Below are 23,500 nucleotides of genomic sequence, written 5' to 3'. Positions count from 1 at the left end.
TACTTAATTACATTACCTAATTACATTAAGGCTATATACATCAAATGAACATCAAATTCCTCATCCCTATACAAGTTGAAAATATGACGAGAAATAAGCAAGCAAAGTTAGAACGATTACTGATAATTACATGGATACACATCATATCAGAGATGTGCATCAAAAAAGGCACCATGATACTATTTGAATTGAGGAAAATGGTACCACTACCTTTCCTAAGGATTTGCAGAAGAGGAAGTAGACTTAGAATAAAGCTTATAGTATAAAGGACCATAGAAGAACCCTCCAGCAACAAACAGCAGTGAATTACTTCGTGGAAGGGCCTGCTTCAGATGGAGCAAAAACTGGAGCTGTACTCACCTGTAGTTGGAGAGGTGTTTGGGATTATTTCCTTCTCATAGAATTGTTTGACGAAATCAAGGCCAGGAAGTGCGCTTTGTGGCCAACAGCCATGGTCATTCTGTAAGTAGCCAAAGAGTGGGCAATATGGTTGTTCTCCCTTGCTATGTGAGTTAGTTCAGCCACATCAAACTCTGCAATAACACTTGCAACTTCATAAATTACAGCTGCTAACTCGTGGTGAACTTTGCTCATGGTTTCAAGCATGATCTGCAAAGACAATGCATCTGTTTCTATTTGAATTTTCTTGATTCGGAGGCTTGAGTACGTTATATCAAAGAAACTCTATTTCAAAGCTTTAGAGGGTTCAGTGTGAGGATGATTAATTTGTGAGACCATTCAATAAGGTAATTTACAAATTGTTTAGACTCAAGCAGATCTGACCCCAACCTTAGTTTCTACTAAATCATGAAATGTGCAAAAATTCATCAAAATAAACCAAAAAAACATGGGAAAACGAAAAAAAACAGCAAGGAAAAAAGAGAACATTTTTAAGTTATTAAATAGAAGATATGATGACCAACATTGTTCAAACTAACAGCCCTATAAGCAAAAAATATGGTTCAAGCATAGAGCAAGTAAGAAAACCTAGAGCTCATTCACTTAAAGAACCGCAGATTTTGGCCGGATTGTACTCACTTGTACAACTGTTTGAATCTTCTGCAGGCTTCCAGAATATTTTCCCGGTGACCAAAGGCACTAACACGGACAAAACCTTCACCTCCAGGTCCAAATCCACTACCAGGCGTGGTTACAACATGAGTCTTTTCAAGAATTTCACTGAAAACATCCCAAGAACTTCGACCAGGAAAGTGCACCCACACATATGGCGCATTTGTCCCCCCATATACGTTAAAACCAAGGGACTTGAATGTATCCACTATTATGTTAGTATTTTCTTTATAGAAACCAATGACTTGCTTCATTGCCTGCAAAACGTTCAAACTTGAATTCTCGGCTTTTTCATGAAGGACAAACTACAAAAATACCAGCGAATTTGAAAGAATACATCCAATGAAAGCTGAGCTGTGTAAGGCACATATACAAGCAGTGTGTGGATGGATGAACTTCTTGCAATATCTCTAGACTAACATACTTATCACAGTTTGGAGATCTCCGCAGTAAAAGGGTTTACATATACTTCATTTACAAACAAAGACTTAAAAATATACAAGCATGGTGAGAAGAGAAGCTTAGCTAATTAGCCTGCGACCTCAGGTTTGAACACTATAGACTTTATTTATTGATCTTATATGCTATATAAACAGAAATAGTGAAGGACAAACTACAAAAAGATTAATCTTGTTCTCTAGATGAACTAAGCCTATTCATATTGAGCTTAGCTTATTTTTACTGATTTTATTCTTATAAGATGAAGAGAACAGTCATATTCATTAGGTTCAAGCACTATGTCACAACTATAACATGTTCAACTACTCTGTTTCTCAAAACTCTCAGACTATTAAACATAAAATAGTAATGTTGGATTTTATTTGATTCGTCTCAGTGAGTAATTTATTAGTATTCAATTGTTATTTTATTTTTTTTTTTTTTAACTAGTGTGCAACTATAGATATTTGTGGTCAAAGTAATGCATTGGCAAAGCATGCACAGTCAAAATGGAAAGGACATAGGATCGGAGGGAGTATTAAACTAAATTTTGGAAGTGGATTGTTTTTCTGGGACGATCAAAAATAGAAAAGTGGCCAATTATATAAAGATGGAGGGAGCAGAAATAAACTATTTTATCCATTGAGTATTGTTGTCGTGAAGGGAAAAGATTGAGTGAAAGGGATTCTATCCATAGCACTATTAGTAAACAGGAAAAATCTCAAGATGAGCCAACTAGCCAGATTGTTTTAAAGAACATGTAGGAATATCTTACTACAAAAAATAGATTGAAGCAACAGTCCTATAATCTGTACAGTGTACACTGTAAATTGAAAGCAAAGAAACTGACCTGAAGACCTTCTGGAGAAAGGCAAGCTAGACCACCGGCTTGGGATATGTTGGAAGCACCATTAAAGCAAGTACTGACAATGCGATTGAAGTCCTTTGCCACGGGAAATCCATCTGAAAATAAAAGTTCTTTTGGCACAACAGTCCAGCCAAGACGAACACCAGTGAATCCCGCATACTTGGAAAACGATGCTGTCTCAATAGCAACCTACACTTGCCATGAGCAAAATATATTAACAATTATTTAAGATTTTTGCAAGTCCAAATTAAGATATCTACAGTGATTGTAATAATCGAGCATAAAAACCATGCAGATGCTAGAAGCCTATTGGTCTGATGAAAATCGTTTACCAAAAACATATTAAATGTAGGAGAAGTGTAAAGAGAGATGTTCTACCCATCAAGGGATTATTTTGGCAACAATGAGAAGAAAGATCCTGAATTAACTTCTTCATTTTCATTGAAGCATAGAAACAAGATATCTTATAAGGCCTTCAAAAAAAATCCTATGTGACTCAAGAACAAATTTAGGAAGAAGGGAATGAAGAGAAATAAACAGAAACCATGCTAATTAGAACATAATCTTAGGTTCAAATTTTCCTAGTCCAATTTTTGTAATCTGACCACCTTTATCCTATTTCCAAACACAAAAATTTACATGAAAACTTATACTTCCTCTGTTTTACTAAGATAGCAACCACTTCTCATTTCACGTTTGCCAATATATATTATTTCAATCACTACTATCTTTTTAATTTATAATAAGTAAAAACATTATAATAATTTGATAATGTGAAAGTACAAATAGCGGCAAATCTAACAAAAACACACATGACTAAATTTTCCCTTAATCATAAATCATATAGAGTTAAAGCTGAGTATGTGAATAATGCATAATTCAAAGTGTTGCAATCTTAGTGAAATGGAGGAAGTATTTAAGAAATTTATAAGCAGTTCTCCCAATTTCCCATGTTGCATCCTCTCTAAGAGAAATAGAATAAGAGTACAATATTTGTGACAAGGCCAGAGGATAACAACCACTAGAATATGAGGATAATTTTAATTTTCAGAGATGATTAATAGAAAGCCACCCCAAAACCTGAACTAATCAGATTACCCTAAGTCTGAAATTTCACAAAATCATCAACAATTTCAATTGGTAATCAAATCAACACCTTTTACTTGTTTCCGTTAAGATGAACAAGAAACTTATAATTAAGAGGCTAATTAGCAATTCTAACAACTGAAATGTTGCATCAGATCTAGAACTACGATAATTGTGATTATGGGCAAGGAAATGGAGGGTAGTCAATGCAGGTACATGGGACTTTTCACATTGTAATAGCTGGTTCACTGTCGAAGACATCAAAAGATTTAGACTTAAAGATAACTTAAGATTCAATGATTGTTCTATATAATTTCCGCACTTTGGTGTAATCAAGTAAAACAAATAATTTCTCTCAACCAGGGCCGTCCCCATCATTATCATTATGGAGGCCCTAAGCAATAAAAATAAAATTTGGCCTATGTATTATATATGAAGTACTATTAAAAAGAAAACACAAATCAACAATCACCATACATATATATATATATATATATATATATATTTACAAACAATAAGTTTTTACACTTCATGTTTTTTTCTTTAGAAATTGTAGTATTTTAGTTTTGGATTTTGGAAAAAAAAAAGTCATAAGAAATTCATCATATAGTTAGAAAGAAAAGGAGGCAGGAGGAGAAAGATTCAAGAAGCCTAATCAAACTAATGACAGGGAAATGCAGAGAGCACAAGACATAGCCAAAAGTGAAGGGAGTCAAAAGTTTAAAACACAAGTCAATCTTTGAGCTTACAAAATTTTGAACTTTTCCTATATTATAAATAAATAAATAAATAAATAAATTATGCTCTCCATTATACTGAATAAAAGGTTGTTCAGTGAAGGGGAAGCACTATAAAAACATGTAAATAATATGTTAATTTTTATCTATGCTTCCCATTTCGTGCAGCATAGATTGGTATCAACTAGTAATGATAAGCCTATACTAATTTCGAGAACAAAAGAGCAACCAACTTTTAAATAACACTATAACAGGTGCTTTTATTTCACATCTGGTTAATGCCTACCTCCTTGGCTCCAGGAATTTCGTAAATTGAACGTGGGCTGTCATCTGAAATATACATTGCATATGCAGAATCATAGACAATGATTGACCCATTCTTCTTGGCAAATTGCACCAATTTGGTAAGTTGCTCTCTTGTCGCAGAAGCACCAGTAGGATTGTTTGGTGAACAAAAGAAAATAATCTCCGTCTTTCCAACAGCAGACAAATCTGGAAAGAAGCCATTCTCAGGATTACACCTCATGTACTCAATTTTACCATACTTCTCTGAATCCTTCTGGTATTGTCCTGTCTGGCCCATTATAACACTTGAATCCACATATGCCTGCAAACCAAAGGAAAAAAAAAAATTGTACATAAGAGTTAATTAAAATTTAAAAATATGAATCAAGGAATAAATTCCTTCTGTCCCTAGACAAAAGTTTTAGAAAGATATAATAAATAAATAATTTATCCAATCATATATTTCTAATCCTGACACACCAACACGCTATTGGTTAAACCTCACCCTTTACCAACTTGGATATACACTTTACACTTAAGGATGGAGATTGCATTAATAGATGATCAAACTCAAGGAATACTTTAATTCTTAAGTCTGCAAATGACTAGTTGGTAAAATGATAGAGCCAATCCACTTATTATCATCAGAATGAAGAACACCCCCCCGCCCCCCCTGGCAGAGGGGCACCAAAAGGATGCAATATGCAAAGTACACAATAAATATCTGACATTCATCTTTAAATAAATATATCATTACTTTGCACAAAAAGAAAGGCACAACAAAATAATGACATGTACAATCATGGAATTAGAAATAAGAGGATATTATGGTATTACAGAACGACAATCAATCAAACACGACACTTCTTCCCTAGAAGAGGCACATTGGAAACAGTCAGATTTGCAGCCAGCAGCCCTTTACAATACACCACTTCCATCTATTCCACAATTGCCAGAAATTTGCCAGGAAACTAGCTTCTCACACATGGCATTGGCAGCCATCCTCTCTTGTGACTTTTCCCACCTTTTTCTGTATTTCAATTCTTACAAAAATTAAATTAGAGGACTATCATTGATGGTAAATTCAAACATTTTTGTTCTTCTCGGTTTCAAAGGACATTCCTCTTTCTGTTTTAGTTTTTATAACCTGGAATTCATAAACACTATCCATAAATTAAAAAAAATGCACGGTCGTGACTGAAGAGCCCATAACCCATATTAGAAGCCAAGACCCGCCAGCTGAAAATGAAGCCACAATATCATACATAATTCAACTAAGAGACATTAATGTAGTAATGAGCTACTTCCATTTCAAAAAAAAATAAAATATATATATATATATATTATATATATATATATATATATATATATATATATATATATATATATATACACACACATATATATAGGGGAATTTCCTTCAATTTCAAAAAGAAAGATTGTCAATTATTTATATTAAAAAAAATAACAGCTAAAACTAAAGAAAAGAAAAATCAGAGTGGCCTAAATTTGAACTATCCCCATCACAGCAAAATTTCAAAGACTATGCAGACATGAATACACCAATGTAACGCCCATGCGGCACACACGTCTAAGGGCATTACAAGACTGTTATTGCCTCAAACTTCCATGGTTTAAAAGGCCAAAAATCCCTCTAAGAATCTCTCTCCAAAAGTTTAAATCCACATAGCTATAAACAGAAAGATGTATCATCTATTGAGGAAATTAATTTAATTAAGAATGGCCATACGCCACCAAGTATAAAATCAAGGATAAGCTCTTAGTCAATCCTTAGCATGTCAAGTTCAGGTTTTCCCCATGTTGAGTGGATAGGTGACGCCCTTCTGTATTGTGACAATAATTCCCCTGAAACCTCAAAATTTTAACTTAAAAATAACATCTGTGATTCTGGCCATTTATGGTGAGACTTGATGAGACAATAATCCTTCCTCTGCGCCTCTGCGGAAACCTTATTACCTTTTATGAAATAGAGGGATATGATAGACCCTTACGAATAACGAGTACAAATGACTGTAGTAACTAGTAAAAAGCCACTTACAAGCCATTCTCATCAACAACATGAAAAGAGATGATACAAACTTAAAATCATTCACCAAATCATAAGCCACTTACCGGGTATGATGGGTCTTGCACAGCCATTGTGACATCTGATCCAAAAAGCATCTGCCATTGAATAAAAGGTAATGGTACATAAGTCATTTAAGAGTAGGAGAGAACTTGGGCTACTCAGGCCTATACACAGTAAACTTCAAAATCTTCCCAAACCCACACAACCAAAAGGCGAAAGGAAAGAACATTTGAGCACCAATGGGATTGAAAAATGAAAAAACTAATCCACAAGTCCAAATGTCACCTATACGTAAAAAGACAAAACCATTAATTTTTTCCAACTTCATAACAACCAACAAAATAATTACCCATAAAAATTGAAGGAACTTAAAAGATTTGGTGCCACATAAATTGGTTGTATATGAGTGGTTTTCCCATTTTATTGTTCTTCTTGTTTCCAAAGTATATACATTTCCCAAAAAAATAAAAAATAAAAAATAAAATATCACATTTGACATTTCCTACAATAAGTAATATATTGTGATTGGATTTGCAAAAAACCCTCACTTAAACGGAACAAAGAGGTGGAAACAGCTAATATAAAGGGAGTATAATAATGATTAATCCTAGATTATAAGGATTGAGACAATAAATTAATTTGAGACAATGGGTGTATTGATACACACTGATAAGTACTATAGAGAGACACATCTGATAACTCATCAAAAACCAGTCTCATGATTACATAGAGTATACCTGTAGGCGCGCTATATCACACTTAGCTCCATCTGAGACAAATATATCACCTTCTTCAATACCAAGGCTACCATAAAATGCTGCAGCAATCGCAGCTCTTACTTTCTAAAACAAAAGCATTGTTAGTCATCTTTGCACATACAATAAAAATATAACAAAGGCAACGAGAAAATTAAGCAACATCAAAATATTCGGTCAGTAATGTAGTTTATGAAAAAGATGCACGATACTATGTAATGGTTCACTTTGAACTTCTACATAAAGAAACTGAAACCCAATAAAACACATGACAGTCATAAAACTCATAATTTACTTCCCGCCTTTTTTAAATGCATCACTTTTGAAATTAAAAACTCTTAGGCAATTTTTGGAGACGAGAGTGAAAAAAAAGGATCCATGTGATATGAGAGAGACACAGAGAATTTATTAACAAAAAAGAAAAGTAATTCATCTGAATTGAATCATCTGTATATATAGAAAGTCATGCATCTAATGTAAAACAAAGGGAGTATTAAAATCATGTAATGCATTTTACACTTCACCAGACAAAACTTATCAACTCCATTTGCACTTAGCTTTTAAAAACATATTATTTGCAATAATATCATCAAAAATCATGAAAGTCTCATAACCTTGAAGCTTTAGGGATATGAAAATTAAATGGGTGTGAAGTAAGAGAAAAGTCATAACACCAAAGTGGCCTCCAAGAAGAGAGATCTATGAATCTATGATCTATCCCTAGTCTCCCTAGATGTAGTTGCATTTGTACCATTTGTTTAGTCCTACCAACGTCTTAAGCAACTAGGGCTAGTCAGCAACTCAGGTTCCTCAACAAGAAGCCGATGATGCGCTGCCCTGAAGATTTGACACAAGGAAGGCATCCCAGCAAGCGATGAAGCATATCTGATAGGTGGCCTAGCAGGCTCATCAATGCAAGCAATTAATGCTTTGGTTTATCTGAACTTATATTGATCTATTTCCAAGTATACCAAATGTCAGACATGTCGAGATTAAAAATTCTCTGAGACTGTCTTAGAATTAGACATGGATTCAAGGACATGGCATTCATGAAACACACTCTTGACTTTATACATAATTTTGCATGTTTGCTTACATTAAGTCATACATATGCACACATTTTTACCATATATCACATATTATTCCCTTCGCTTTCCTATAGCTTTACCTTAAAAACAAGCGGATCGAAAATAATTGAGGTCGTGGTCAAAATTGAAGTATTAAGTATTGATTTTTAAATTACATATCCATTGTGGAGATGGCATGTTTCTAGCATGTCTGCTTAAGATATTTGGAAGAGTTGAAGCCATGTTTAATTAAGAACCCCAACATTCCACCTAAGTACACCTACCCCACCTGCTAACATAGCTGAAAGTTCACACTACATGCTATCTCTCAAACTCCCTCACTTCTTTGTTCTCCCTCCTGCTCTTTTAGTCTACACCTGGAGAAAAGACCTATGTTAATTGGATACAGTAAAATTGGTCAAGCAACCATGTTGACAAATTTCAGACCTCCAATTACAAGTCAGATGTATCTCTACAATATGATATACATATACGAGGGAGAGGAAAGCATATAAATTTAAAATTGGTAGTGTTGAATGGAATGAGAAGGAAATGATAATGGCTATATCAGCATCAATGGTGGCTGACTTTGAGAGAGGAAGATGACTCTCCCTCTTCCCCTCTCTCCCTATCTCTTGATTCCTTCTATCTGTTATCTCACTATGAGGCTGTTTAGTTTCTTTTGAATTTCCTTTCTTTACTATTATCTTCCTCTTTCCAACACCTAAGGTTCAAAACTTCAAATGTACAATCCTTTAGGATCAAAAAATTTCATCAATGGTGAATGGTTCACCTTTGAGTTAAGCCCTGCCATAAGACAATTTATCTACTCGTGTTTCTATCAAAACCCACAATGCTCCACTTCTGTTTGTGGAGGAGAGATTACAAAATCACTAAAATCAAGGAGCACTTATAACTATAACAGCCTAACCCACTAAATCGCCAAATAAGTTATCATATCTCACAAATTGTAGTTGCCGACTGTATATGCACGCATTCTATCCCAACCATAATCATCACATAATTTCCATAAGAGCATCATGCCACAAATTATTCTTGCCCCAACAAAAATACTTGTGAAATTTCCACAATAAATGGGAAGAGCAGGACTTCCCACACAAAGTAGATAACCTATTTTCTTTATCATCTTTACACTTTCTCCTAAGGGTCATTTAGATCCTTTTGGTATTATCTTTACACTTTGTCCTAAGGGCCATTTAGATTCTTTCTCTTTACTCTCGGTATTTCTATAAATGTAAAGTTGTGTCAGAGGCCCTAGCCTTCACAAGGCCAGCTCCAACAAGAGCCAATAGGGTAGTGAAAGTTGAGTTACAGAATCCATATAAATATCCAACATACTCATACATCGAAACAGCCTCAAACATGATTTAGCTTGCAAATTAACATAGGGAACAAAGTAATGAAGGAAACAAAAAAAACACATGTCAACAAATACCTTTTCACCTTGTTCAGCTCCATAACCGCTATAGCCTTCTAGTGTTGAAAGATCATGTGCTCGCTACAAGTTTTATACACACAAAAACCATGTGAACAAAGAGGAAAGATATTAAATACAAGAGTGAAATCATAGATTGATAGGCAAGTAAAGTTGCAATAGTACAATAACCAAACATACGAAACAGTTTACCTTTGCCATAGCCGATGTAATGACATCAGGAATGGGCTCAGTAGTGTCACCAATTCCAAGGCTTATCACTTGAGCATCTGGATATTTGTCCAAATGCGCAGCTCTTCTTCGGGCAACCTGTTTTTTTACATGATCATGATCAAGTAGTCATTTTGTGGACATTACTATGAGTACAATTTAGAGCAATGTATAAAATCGAAACGACATAGATATAAACATTTTTAAAAGAGAGAGACCTCAGGGAAGAGATAGCCAGCTTGTAGCTTAGCTATATTCGGATTTCGAGATACATTGCTTGTGTAAGCTGACATTCAAAAAACAAAATCAAAATACAGAAATTGAAATAATCATGACACAATCAAAGTTACAGAATCAAAGATATTCATACCAATATGTGGAGTTGCAACACATGTAACAACCCCGGGTTTTTTAACTCTAACACGAATTATGTGAGCAGGCCCGTCCCTGAGACGGGGCAGGAGGGGCGGCCGCGTTAAGCACAGGAAGGCGAGGTCTAATTCCATAGTTCAATCCTAACATTAAAGGGTTCTGCAATACATAAGCAACCAAATTTGATTCAATTATCAAACAAGGGTCGAAAAATCACATAATTTTAGGAATATGTGATTCAACTATCAAATGAGGCTCTTAATTATATTTTCTAGCAACATAAGCGCTGGTTATGATATTTCATAATCTTAGTATTTAGAACTAACGGTTCACATTTTCGAATCCTACACTTACTGCAGTGACGATTATATTAGATTACATAAATATAACCCTAAATTGTGAAATTGATGTGATGATTACAAAATGTTACCTCAGAAAGCTGCTTCAATGGGGATACAAGTATTAGAGGGCCTCGATGGAGAACGTGAAGTGCAATGTTGGGTGCATTTCAATGGAGAACTTTTTTTTTTTTTTTTTGAGGAAACTTCGATGGAGTATTTAGGGGGCGTTTGGTTCACGGATTAGTATGAGGTATGAGTTTAGAATGGTCGGAGGGTGATACACATACATTCACTGTGTGTGGAACCCACATATATTCCCAATGAGGTGTTGTCACATAAACAAGAGCCAAAAAAAGAAGAGGGAATATTAGGGGGGGAAATTTCACCCTCAATGGCGCTAGGAAGCTACTAAAGCGGGAAAATGGTTGGCAAAAAAAGTTAGCACCTAACCACATTTAATGCACAAATGATTTTGTTTTGTTTTGTTTTTTTTTTTTTTCTGAAATTTCTATTACTTTATCATTGATGGTATCATAATCATTATACAAGGTTAATATGATAAGGATGCGGAGAAGATGAACAGGACGCCGGTGAAGATTACAAAAACCAGCGCCGACAATGGTTGCTCAGATGAAGTTATAAGATTTTCTATTCGCGAGCATAGAAAATCTTATAACTGACGGTGAACTTATCTATCTCGCTTTTCCAATTAAACAATTGACGGTGAACGGCTAATTAAATTCCAGTATATGATATCAATTTAGACAATATATACTTTATATTGAAATGTTGTCATTCATTTCTCGTATTAAGATTTCCACGAATTTCCAAACTGGATTTTGAACTTGAACGAGTAATTAATTTTCAGTCCTTGCGACTTTCTTGGCTGATACATAGATACATATATATTTAGTAACAAGAACAATTGTTTAAGTAAAATCATATTTTTCCACTGATCATGTACAAATTCAAATGTGTTAGATACTAATCAATTACTAATTAAATCAGTAACGAATCCTATACCGACCTTTATTAAGAAAAAAAATTAACTATTTATATTAGCGTATACTAAGTATAAGTAGAAGAATTACCTATTTATATTAGCAATTTGCACACTATACCCTAAAACCCCGAATACAAATGGACTTGTTAGGTTATGTTATAATTACAAAAATTAAAACTAATCAAACAGTTGTTGCTACTAAATAACTATGTCAAAAACAAAATAATCTTAAACAACAACTATAATCGACATAGCTATATAATAATAATAATAATAATAATAATAATAATAATAATAATAATAATAATAATAATAATAATAATAATAATAATAATAATAATAATAATAATAATAATAATAATAATAATAATAATTAGGATTGGATTTGCTATAGCTAGAGGTGTGGGGGCCCAAATTGTATCTCGGCTACCCACTAACTTTTTGTAGGTTGTATGACTTTGTCTGTTTTTGAGATATAATAATAATAATAATAATAATATTAGAAGGTTACATAATTTGTATTTATAATTTATGGTAGAGAATATAATATTATAGTATACCACTTTAACTTAAATTGTCAATTGAATTATATAAATGATTTTTTACAAATTAAATAAAAATTAATTATATATCTTTTGAATAATAAACTATACAATCCCATTTATTTATAGTACTAACTACTAAGGGGATGTTCTCCGCAACATATTTCAAATTCAGTTTAGTTCAATTCAGTTTTTAATTTAATTCTCTCATAAAATAATTCAGTTCAGTTTAGTCTTACAAAAATTTTATGCAATAAGTGCATATGTATTTCGTATGCGACTTCCCCAGCAAATCCAGAGTTAGATGGTTATATCGAGGAAAAAGGAGGTGGCCAGGAAAGGCTAAAACTAAAACGAGAAAAGGAAAGAGTTGAATTGAAGAAGGGAGGTGAAGATGAAGTATAAGTTTAATGAAAGACTTACAGAAAGACTTAAAAGATTAATAAATGCAATAAAACCTTTGGTACTTGGGTTAGAGAATAAGCTACATAAATGTAATGGTATGGGAACATGTGCCTTTACTGGTTAGAGTTTTTGAATACTTATAGATTTAGATAGATTTGATTTATAAATTTGTTTTTGACAAACTACTAATACATAACATTTGATTACAAAGGTTTAGAGTACCCCATTAAAAACATGTGTGAAGTTGTAGTTGATTTTATCAAGTTACATATAATTTTAGTAAGGAGGTACAAAATTGTAGTATCAATAGATACTAATGTGAAAAATGTTTTAAGTTTTAGTTGATCTTACTACTCATTGTAATAACTATCTTTGATATTTTATAGGTAACGTACTGTGAATATAATATATGTATCATATACTACTAACAAAAACATTATGGCTTAAGTTAAACAGTATTTCCAAGAGAAGGAGAGGATAATTGTCTTTCATTATTATACATAAGATATGTCGCATACATATACAAATGAAGACTTTTTAGTTATATTTTTTTATAAAGAATGAAACACAATCCATTGATTAATTTTTCAACGGAATTATTAATATCTTGATGCTACTCTAGTAAGCATATGAGAAGATATAATACATTTATTATAATTTTATACTACGTAACATAGAAGTTCCTTTGGCAAGTAAACTAACGCTTTTTAATTGTTTTAAGGTGATCCATCAACAAGATTTATATTATTTTCTTTATTATTTTGCTCGTGTATGACACAATGAAATCTTACACTAAATTATTATTTCAATTGCTAAAAACTTATTATTGCTAAGATTTTCCATTTTGTTTATAACTAATTTCATGATTCGGCATATCCTGTTAATAATTAAGAAAGTATTAACTCAAAGTTTTTCTATTACAAAAATACGGTTACTAATTAATATACTAACTTATTGAACAAAAATGGGGTGAGTTGGGTGGGGGGGAGGGGGGGGGGGGGTGGGGCTTAATAATAATAATAATAATAATAATAAGCACTATATACTAATGAAGGCATTTCAATCGAGTATTTTATATATACCATGAAATACAAGCCAATGATTATTTTTTTTAGGGGACCTTATCAAATCGTGATGCTAGTCTATTAAGGATTTGAGAAGAAAAAAGACATTTATTACAATTTGATACTCGGTAATATAGAAAGTTCCTTTGATAAGTATACACTTTTTAATTGTTTGAAAGTGATCCGTCAACAAATTTATTATAGTATTTACTTCATTATTTTGAATTGGCGTTTGACATTTTTCACAATAAATGATTATTTGAATTGCTAAAAAATCATCATTGCTAAATTATCCATATTCTTTACTTGATAGGGTGGCCTTTTTTCCTCTAAATGTGAATTTATATTAAAGAAATACAATTATACATGATCAACGCCACTTTAAAATTATAAATACTTTTTTTGTAACCTTTGGTAGTTATAATTACCAAAACAATAATTACACAAGATCACTGTAAAGGTAACAACAAAAAAAATAAAATAAAAGGAAGAGACAAAGCTTTCAAATAATCACGTAACTCAGAATCGATATGTTCTTACCAAATATACTAGCCTATGTTACTAAAAATCATAGTATGAATTGTTATAACGTTTTCAGATTTATTTTTTTCGTACCAAATATAGTCTCCTGAGTTACTAAAAAAATATCTAATAACATTGTTCGAATATTTTGGGGGGTTTTCCACCGTCGTCGACGACCTAAGCCCTTTTTCAACCATTGCTGTTGTCGGACTTCAAATCTCTTAATTATCTAATATTCAATATGCAGTCGGTTACTTATGTGCCTTTAACAATTATAGTATTCCAACAAAAAATCCAAATCCATTTGAAATCGATAGGAAGAGAAGACTCATTTCACTAATCAATTGAAAATGGGTATATTCTGCAAACATACCCATTTATGAATTGGATATGATTAATGGAGGAAGAATAAGTCAATTACACAATAACTTTGCAAATAATATATATACATTTACATAATTAACTAGAATAAATCCAGTTTGTAAACCCCCAAATCGAAAATTTCGAAACCTAATTAACTCAAAATTTCTCAATATTCTCATGTAAACAACAATTATTTTGTTCAATTAAATCGAATAATATTTGCGGTTGATGTAAATTTAAGCATCTACAAGTATAATGAAGCAGCTTCAAGGTTTTTTTATTCATCTTCCTTCGTCGCCTATTTCGTCCTTTCTCTCTGCAATGTTCATCAATGTTGCAGAAATATTTTTTTTATTTTTTTTTTGCAAAAAAAAAATAAATTAATTGCATTGGAAATGACAATTAATTTGAAATTCAAACCTTTGAATTTTCATTCAAATTTGAATGAAATTTAAAAATAAGTGGATCTTGGGCCCCAAACAAAGAACCTATGACATGCTGCCATGTCACAATGTATGTGGCTCCCACATACAATGAATGTATGTGTAGCTTTTTCCAAGAATGACCCGGCTAATTAGTCAAATTGGTATAAAAGTTAGCACCCTTGTGACATATTGGTATAAAAGTTATCGCTGGCGACATATTGGTATTAAAGTTAGCAAGTTGTGACAAATTGGTATAAAAGTTAGCTACCGATGACATATTAGTATAAAAGTTAATAAAGTGCGACAAATTGGTATAAAAATTAACAAGTTGTGACATTTCACCCTTTTTTTCTTGCCAAAGGAGTTTTTTTTTTTAATTATTAATTTTACTTGTTGTTAATTCTCATTTTATGCCAAATAATTCTCTCCTCCATGCTCATGCACCTAAGATAACGACAAAATAAAAAAAATAGAAAATAAAAAATTGTGAGTTAAAAAATAATCTAAAAAAAAAATGAATGAAAAGAGAAATTTTTATGATTTAATGTCTCACAAGTTAAAATTGGCATGTAATAAGTTGTAATAAATATTTAAGAAGTTAGGGGGCAAATATATTTATATAAAATTGAATATTGAAAAAAAAAAAAGCTCGATACAATCTTGAAAACATTTAATCAAAGAGCTTAATCTTGTAATAATTCATGATTTATTTTTATGCATAATCTTGAATATTTCTCTATATTTTCTTATTTTTTCCTTTTTTATTCTTTAACTTCTTTTGGGCTTTTAATAGCGTCCAAGAAATTTACAATAAATATTTGAAGCAAAAAAAAAAAAAAAAAAAAAAAGAAAAACAATAGATTTGAGCTACAACAATAAGAATAATTATTTGTACAATATACACTTATTATTCTAACAAGAAAGAGGGTTAAATGTCATCACCAGCAAATTTTTATACCAATATGTCATCACATGGTAACTTTTATACCAATATGTCGCCGGTGATTAACTTTTATACCAATATATCACAACTTGCTAACTTTTATACCAATCTATTGCCGGTGATAACTTTTATACCAATATGTCACAAGGGTGCTAACTTTTATACCAATTTGGCTAATTGACCTGGCTAATTATCCAAATTGGTATAAAAGTTAGCACCCTTGTGACATATTGGTGTAAAAGTTATTGCCGGCGACATATTGATATTAAAGTTAGCAAGTTGTGACAAATTGGTATAAAAGTTAGCTACCGACGACATATTAGTATAAAAGTTAACAAATTGCGACAAATTGGTATAAAAATTAACAAGTTGTGACAAATTGGTAATTCATTGTTATTACCATAATTAGTTACGTTTTAGTATTATGAAATTACAATTAGCATAATTTGCGCGCAAAACTAGCTAAAATTATTGTAATTAGCGTTGTTAATTGTCTGCGATTAGCATAATTAGCGTTATTAATTACTTTGTTAATTAAAAGATACAAAATACAAATTTTTTATTAATAGAAAATCTGTGCAAAAATAAAAAAAAAACAACCATAGTGCATTAGACATAACACATACTTAACAACATAATTGAAATATAATTGTTATTGTTCTCGTTACGCCTAAATTTCTTCCAAATGCGCTCAACCAAATCGTGTTTTTATTGCAAGTGAGCTTGTTGATCTTCAATCTCTGTTCTTCGTTGCAAATATATATTGATGTCTACTACACGCTCAATACGATACTCGAAGGCATCCTTGTTAGAACCACTTCGGTTGTCAATGAAGTGAAACGTGTCAGTATTGTTCAAATATGTATCTCGTTCATCTTCAACGATCATATTGTGCAATATGATGCACGATAACATAATTTTGTGAAGTATTTGAACATCCCAAGCAAGAGATGGTTTTCTAATTATAGCGAATCGAGATTGTAGAACTCCAAAAGCTCGCTCAACATCTTTCCTTACTGCTTCTTAATGTTGTGCAAACAATTTATGTTTCTGAGTCTGTGGACTAGTGATAGACTTCACAAAAGTAGTCCACTTGGGATAAATACCGTCAGTAAGATAATATCCCTTCTTGTATTGATGACCATTAACAACAAAGCTCATAGGAGGTGTACGCCCCTCCAACACATCCTCAAATACAGGAGATTGGTGTAGCACATTTAAGTCATTGTAAGAACCCGGCATCCCGAAGAAAGAATGCCAAATCCACAAGTCTCGATCAGCAACAACCTCTAAAATAAGAGTGGCTACCCCTTTTCTGCCTTGATATTGTCCTTTCCATGTCGTCGGACAATTTTTCCACTCCTAGTGCATACAATCAATGCTTCCGATCATGCCTGGAAATCCACACTCCTCTCCTATTCGTAGCAGCCTTTCCATATCTTGAGCATTTGGGCGTCTCAAGTACTGATCACCGAATTGGTTGATGACACCTTTGGTAAAGTTTTCTAATGCCAACTTCGCAGTACTTTCGCTTATTCTTATGTACTCGTCACAAGCGTCGGCGCCTAAACCGTAAGACAGCTGCCGAATTGCTGCAATGCACTTTCGCAGTACTTATTTGTAATAGATGGGTCTTACACCTTTCATGCAAATTAATCAAGTTTCAAACATGATTTTCAAACACGGAGTCTGTTTCGGTTTTACATGGCCTCTAACCATTATTCGGAATTTGGATTTGTCGTAGCTATCTTACAATTCATTATTCCTTTACTATCTAATAGTGTTCTTGTAAGTCTTAGATTTATTTCTAACTCAATAGAAATTTATGGGATTCAATCAAAGCCTTTGGTGAATTCTATACCTATACGGGGCAATTGCATCAAACACTGAGTTTCAAGGCGCTTCCAAGGCAAGTTTTACTCAATATTATTAGGGACCTAGGATTTCTATGTTGGTTGATTTAAGTAATCATCGCAACATAAAGAAAACCTAAACATGAATTTAACATATCATTCATATGTAAGCACAAGCATAAATATAAAAGCATAAGTATAAGAGGCATACTGACAACTAGCATGACCCCTTGAATTCTTCAAGTCTTCAAAAGATCTTCATTTGCAACTTCAAGGCTTTGTCTTCTAAGAAACTCTGTCTTCAAGACTTAACCAAACTATGCAGCTACTAGTATCTACAATTAGGACTAATCTAAATATTAAGGTACAAAAATACTCAACGGTGCGTAGACCGTATTTAGATTTACAAAAATACATCACGGCATGTAGTCCGTATTTTCTATCCTAATCGGGTCTCACTAGTTGCCATTTCATAAACCTGTGAGAGAATATACATTCCATTCATCCATTCACTATATGTGAATGGCCTATGCATTTTACAACAATAAACAATTAATAATGCATTAAACAAACGCACGCACTAGTAACTAATCTAGGTGCTTAATCGATTTACACGCCTAATTCAAACTAGTCAAAGTTGTTTAACCGATTATGTAATTGCGTATTTAATAATTGAAGCTCCCACTAAATTCTGCATCCATCTTAATTAATCCAATTAATTAAGCCGGTAGAACCCAAACTTGTCAAAATAAATTTTGTCAATGCCGCTCAAAACCGAGGCCTAGCCTCCAAAAATTTTAATTAAAATAAACAACATTAATTAAAATAACTAAAACGGCAAAATTTACAAAATATGATAGCCAAAATACATGTGCTAATTAAGGGGTGGTGCGCATGGCCGTGACTCATGCCAACCGTCACACCCATAGCTTAGAATACAACATACGCTTTGACTCTTCTACGGGGCGTGCGAGGAAGTGAGCCACGGGGCAACACGAGCTTCCTAGCCATGAGCACCATGCCGCATGTACCACGACATAGCCCCCGCGCATGACGGATGCACCAAGCCCAAGCACACGATGCACGTGCACCAACGGCCGCACCACAACACCCATCACAGCACGCACCACAACACGCACGCATGAACCAGCCATGGCAGCGTGCTGCTGCTTGCGGCTGTGCGCACCAGCCACGGAGTTGGATGCACGCAGCATAATGGCAGCCCCTTAGCAGCCACATCCGGGCTGCTATGTAGCCTGGCTAACCAAGGGTGCTTACGCCTTGATTTGCATGCCATAGCCTCGGGATTTTAATCCCAAATTTTGCGTGGCATTATTATTAATTCTAAATTAATTTTAGAACTAATTCAATGAGCAAAAAAAAATGGAAAATTTAAACAAGTCTAACTTAAAATAAAGTTATCAAAGTGCATTCAACCAAAATAATTCCAAGAACCATTCTTTAATTAATTTGGTTTTGCTTGGTGCAACAACATAAATAAGGCCATTCCTCACTATTAATTTAAGCAATTTAAATTAATCTTGAGATTTTGACAAAGTAAGAGGGAGTTGGAAAAATATGAATTTTAATGTTCAAAAGAAAAATACAACTACTATTATTTATCTTCCAACATGAAGATAACCAAATTTCTATAACAAAGTTTGAAACTTTATGTTTCCAATCAACCAAAATGATTAAAACAACAAAGTTTAACATAAAATTCATGGAATTTAGTGACTTTCAAAGTTTCAATCACATAACATAATTAAAGAACACTACAATGCAATTAGTTTGCAATTAGGTGAAAATAAATCAACCTTTTAAGCACAAAATACTACCAAGTAAATATACTTTAAAGAGATTAGCATTGTAGAAAAATAATGCAAATAAATCAAGCACATAATCACCATGTTATGCCATCAAATTCAAGGTAAGGAACACTTAAAAAAATTTCATCAAAACGAAAAATCCCTCGAAAAAGGAATTTCTGGTTTGAATTTGGCTAAAATCACAGTCCCAAAGGGGTTTTCAGAATGTCTTTTCCACCCAAAATTCACTATTTTTGGGCGAAAATCTGGGTTCTAGGCCAAAATTCGCATTAAAAACAGGATTAAAAATAAAAAAACCGAGCCTCTAATCTAATTAACAACTTAAACCAGAAAAATAAGCCATAAATAACCTTGAAAATCATGATAATAAAAATAAACGAGCGGGGCTCCGATACCGTTGTGGGGGTTTGGTGAGTCCGACTCACCGCAGAAGCAAACCCGAGCCAAGGATCCACTCGCAATTAATAAAATCACAAAAGCATAACAAATAAACATAAAGGGCAATATAGGAATATACCTTTGAAGCGTGCTTCGCCCTAACGGATAGGCTCTTACTTGAAAGGTTTTGCTCCGAAAGTACGCGAGCCTCAAACGAAAATCCACCCAAAAGCGAACTCCAACTTTTAGGTCCGTTACCTCGGGGTTAGCGAGGTCCGACCGAAACCCGAGTATTATATGAGTTTAAGAGTTTTTGCTAATGTAATGCTCTATTGAACTCCTACTCAAGCACTCTTCCCCAAAACCCAAGGTGGGTATCTACAGGGAGGAGTGAGAGTGAGAATTTCTATCCCATCAATGTGGGATCATGAAATTCCACAATTTATTTTAAAGTTAAAATAAAATAAATAAGCAAGCAAGTAATCAATCAACAAGTGTCATCATTATATGTAAAGGGAAGTGAAGACCACTTGGGGAGGAGGGAACCATACTTGCTCCCCACTCATTCCTCTCCTTGTGCCACTTGTCCCTCACACTTGAAGCCTCCCTCACATGCATCCTTAATGACCATGGCCCTAACTACTCGGCCCAGCCAAGCCCCGCACATGCGGGCTGCTTGCTGCCAGCCACTTTGGCCAGCACGCCCATGCACACTTGTGCGGGCTGCTGCTGCCGAAGGCTGCTGCTAGCAAGCCTCGCACATGTGCGGGCTGCTAGCTGTAGCGTGTGAGCAAGCCACGCATTATGTGCGGGCTGCTGGACATAGCTTGCTAGCAAGCCTTGCACATGGTGCGGGCTTCTAGCTTGCCTAATCCCCTAGCACTCGGGGTTCCGATGCTAGGAGTATTTTGGTCATTGTTGATTTATTACTAGTTTTGCTGTCTCGTCATTTACTATTTTTGACTCGACTTCCGACGCTCGGTTTCGACGCTCTAAGCTCGAATTTCCGATGTCTAAATATTTAATACTTGGGCGACTCATTAATTTCTTCTGAATTAATTCGTCGAGTCGATCGTTAATTTGCTTGGGTGTGACCCGAAGGGTTCAGTCAAGATTAAGCTGTAATATTAATTATGCATTAATAACTGATCGGAAGCGGCCTCCACCCAGGCATTCCGATCACTTGACCTTACTGAATATATTAGCTTTCTAATAATTCTGAACCCACTATCAGAATAATACACTTGTCCGAAGGACACTGCACCATTCCTTTCAGTTTTTGATACAAGACTTGTGTCGGAGAATTTTAACCAAGGAGCTTCGTTGGCAAGATATTGTGAAGGTAAGTGGCCATTTCGAGAGCATGATGCCAAAAAGATGGTGGCATGGATGCATGACAAAGAAGAGTACGAACAATATTATTGATCGTTTTGATTTCTCTTTCCGCCTTGCCATTTTGAGGAGAAGTGTGAAAAATAAGAAAGGCGGAAAACCCTCCCATGTTGGTGACTAAAATTTTCAAATGGAGCATTTTTAAATTCGGTAACATTGTCACATTGAAATGATTTATTTCTCTCTCAGATTGATTATGACTGTATGTGCAAACAAAAAGTCCACAAAAAATTCGTGTAATCATCAAGAAAGAGGACATAGTATTTATGGCCAAGAGAACTAAAACTGGAGAGGTCCACAAATCACTATGTATTATATTAAAAGGCATAGTAGTATGAGACATAGAATCATAAAAAGGCGATTTTATTAATTTACCCAATGGGTAAGAATGACATACATGTTTAGCGTTATTACATTGAATGAAATTATTACTACGTGATGAACTAAGAACCGCATTTACCAGATGACCTAGACGGGAATGCCACACACTAGGAGAAATGATTGCAAAAGCTGACATAGTGGAGTTTGAAAGGACTTGACAATCAGTGAAGAAGGAATAAAGATTGCCACTGCTATTACATCTCACTAGCTTGCTCCCCATCCGCAAGTCCTTCACAAAAAACCCAAAAGGATCAAACTCAATGGGAACATTATTGTCAATAGTGAATTTACTAACAAAGATAAGATTTTTGACTAATTTGGGAACATGAAGAACATTTTTGAGTTGGAGTGTGTTTCGATTTAAGGATTTGTTACCATAACCATATATAGGAATTTTGCTACCATCACCAACAATAATTGAATTATTATGACCATTACTCAAAGGAAAATAGGATGACAGATTACATTGAGAGTATGTCATGTGAGAAGAAGCACTGGTATCCCTGTAGTAGTTCAGGTCAGTCAAACTCATAGTGTGCATCGCCTGATCGATGTTGGTAGGCATGTAACCCGAGGAGGATGGATCCGGCATTTAATAAGCTTGAGGTGGCCTTGGCCCAAGAACATCGGCTTAATTGCCTTGCTGCTGCTGTGGCCTTGCTGCCGAAGGAGAAGGGCCCTGTAGACACCCATTTGTGTCTCCCCAAAACCAAACCCAGTGATGAATGCCTTTCACGTTGTGTTATTATCGAATTAGGTGAAAGTGGTTTGGAAGTCAAGTGTTGCGGTTTAGTTTTAATTAAATTCTTTTCTCTCTGTTTTTGAAAATGACTTTATTTATTTGAAAATAGCCAAACCAGTTTAGTTTGGTCCATAATTAAGGTCCAATAATAGTGTAGATGGATGAGGCTCGAAGAGACCTTTCCAACGATATATTATAAGATCAATTCCGATGAATATTGAGGAAGTTATGGCCAAAATACTAAACTGGGCCTGGTTAATACGGCCCAATGATCTAGAGGAGGGCCCAATATTAATTATTGTTCCTAAAATCATTAGGATTAATTATAGTTTTCTGGAAGTTTCTAGAAAGTTCTTTTTAATTCTAATATTATTAGATTTAATAATTAATTATTTTTTAATAGACTTTTATTTGGAATAAAATATTGTTTTGTTATCTTAAAAATATATATTTTATCTTCTGTACGGATTCCGTAGATCAAGTTGATTAAAGATCGGATTCCGCGTGAAGAAAAATGCGCTAATACAGGCTGTCGCCAAACGACAAGTCTGTCGCCGCGCGACAGAGTTAATTCCTGGCGACAGCGTGTAGTTTTATTCCTTATCAAATTCTATGTTTTTCCGGATTATTTTCATTATAAATAGCGTCCGAATCCCTGTTTTCAAAAATCATTCACAACCATTGACAATCATCAACTCTTTCTCAATTCTCTCTATTCCCTCTCAAGAATTACTATATTCTTTTCTTTCTCTCTCTTTCAAAACTAGCTTTTACAAACAATATTCCGCATTCACAAGATCTTGAAACACTTAGCCAAGTTCGAAGTTGCCTTCGCCCTAGACGTGAAAGGTTGATAATTTCTGAGGGTTTGGTCCAAAACTAG

At 33.9% G+C, this 23,500-nt stretch overlaps 1 protein-coding gene across 3 annotated transcripts; it reads right to left on the bottom strand.

Moving 5' to 3' along the window:
* Window positions 1–45: 45 nt before the first annotated feature.
* Window positions 46–11,000, bottom strand: LOC145607839 (LL-diaminopimelate aminotransferase, chloroplastic-like). 3 transcript variants are annotated; one of them, XM_081663432.1, is made up of 11 exons: window positions 10,865–11,000; window positions 10,433–10,593; window positions 10,281–10,348; window positions 10,045–10,161; window positions 9,853–9,915; window positions 7,312–7,416; window positions 6,619–6,669; window positions 4,487–4,807; window positions 2,360–2,566; window positions 1,039–1,328; window positions 46–626 (listed from the first exon to the last, which is right to left on the bottom strand). In XM_081663432.1, the coding sequence occupies exons 2-11, from the start codon at window positions 10,566–10,568 to the stop codon at window positions 599–601; spliced, it is 1,386 nt and encodes a 461-aa protein (XP_081519558.1). In that variant the 5' UTR covers window positions 10,569–10,593; window positions 10,865–11,000; the 3' UTR covers window positions 46–598. The 3 variants fall into 3 exon arrangements, with proteins under 3 accessions (XP_081519558.1, XP_081519559.1, XP_081519560.1); XM_081663433.1 differs by having other exon boundaries at window positions 46–609; XM_081663434.1 differs by having other exon boundaries at window positions 47–533.
* Window positions 11,001–23,500: the final 12,500 nt, after the last annotated feature.

The sequence above is a fragment of the Chenopodium album genome, chromosome 23 (assembly GCF_948465745.1).
Source record: "Chenopodium album chromosome 23, dcCheAlbu1.1, whole genome shotgun sequence".
NCBI lineage: Eukaryota > Viridiplantae > Streptophyta > Magnoliopsida > Caryophyllales > Amaranthaceae > Chenopodium > Chenopodium album.
Note: the sequence above shows the minus strand (reverse complement) of the source record. Positions and strands in the feature narration are given on the sequence as shown.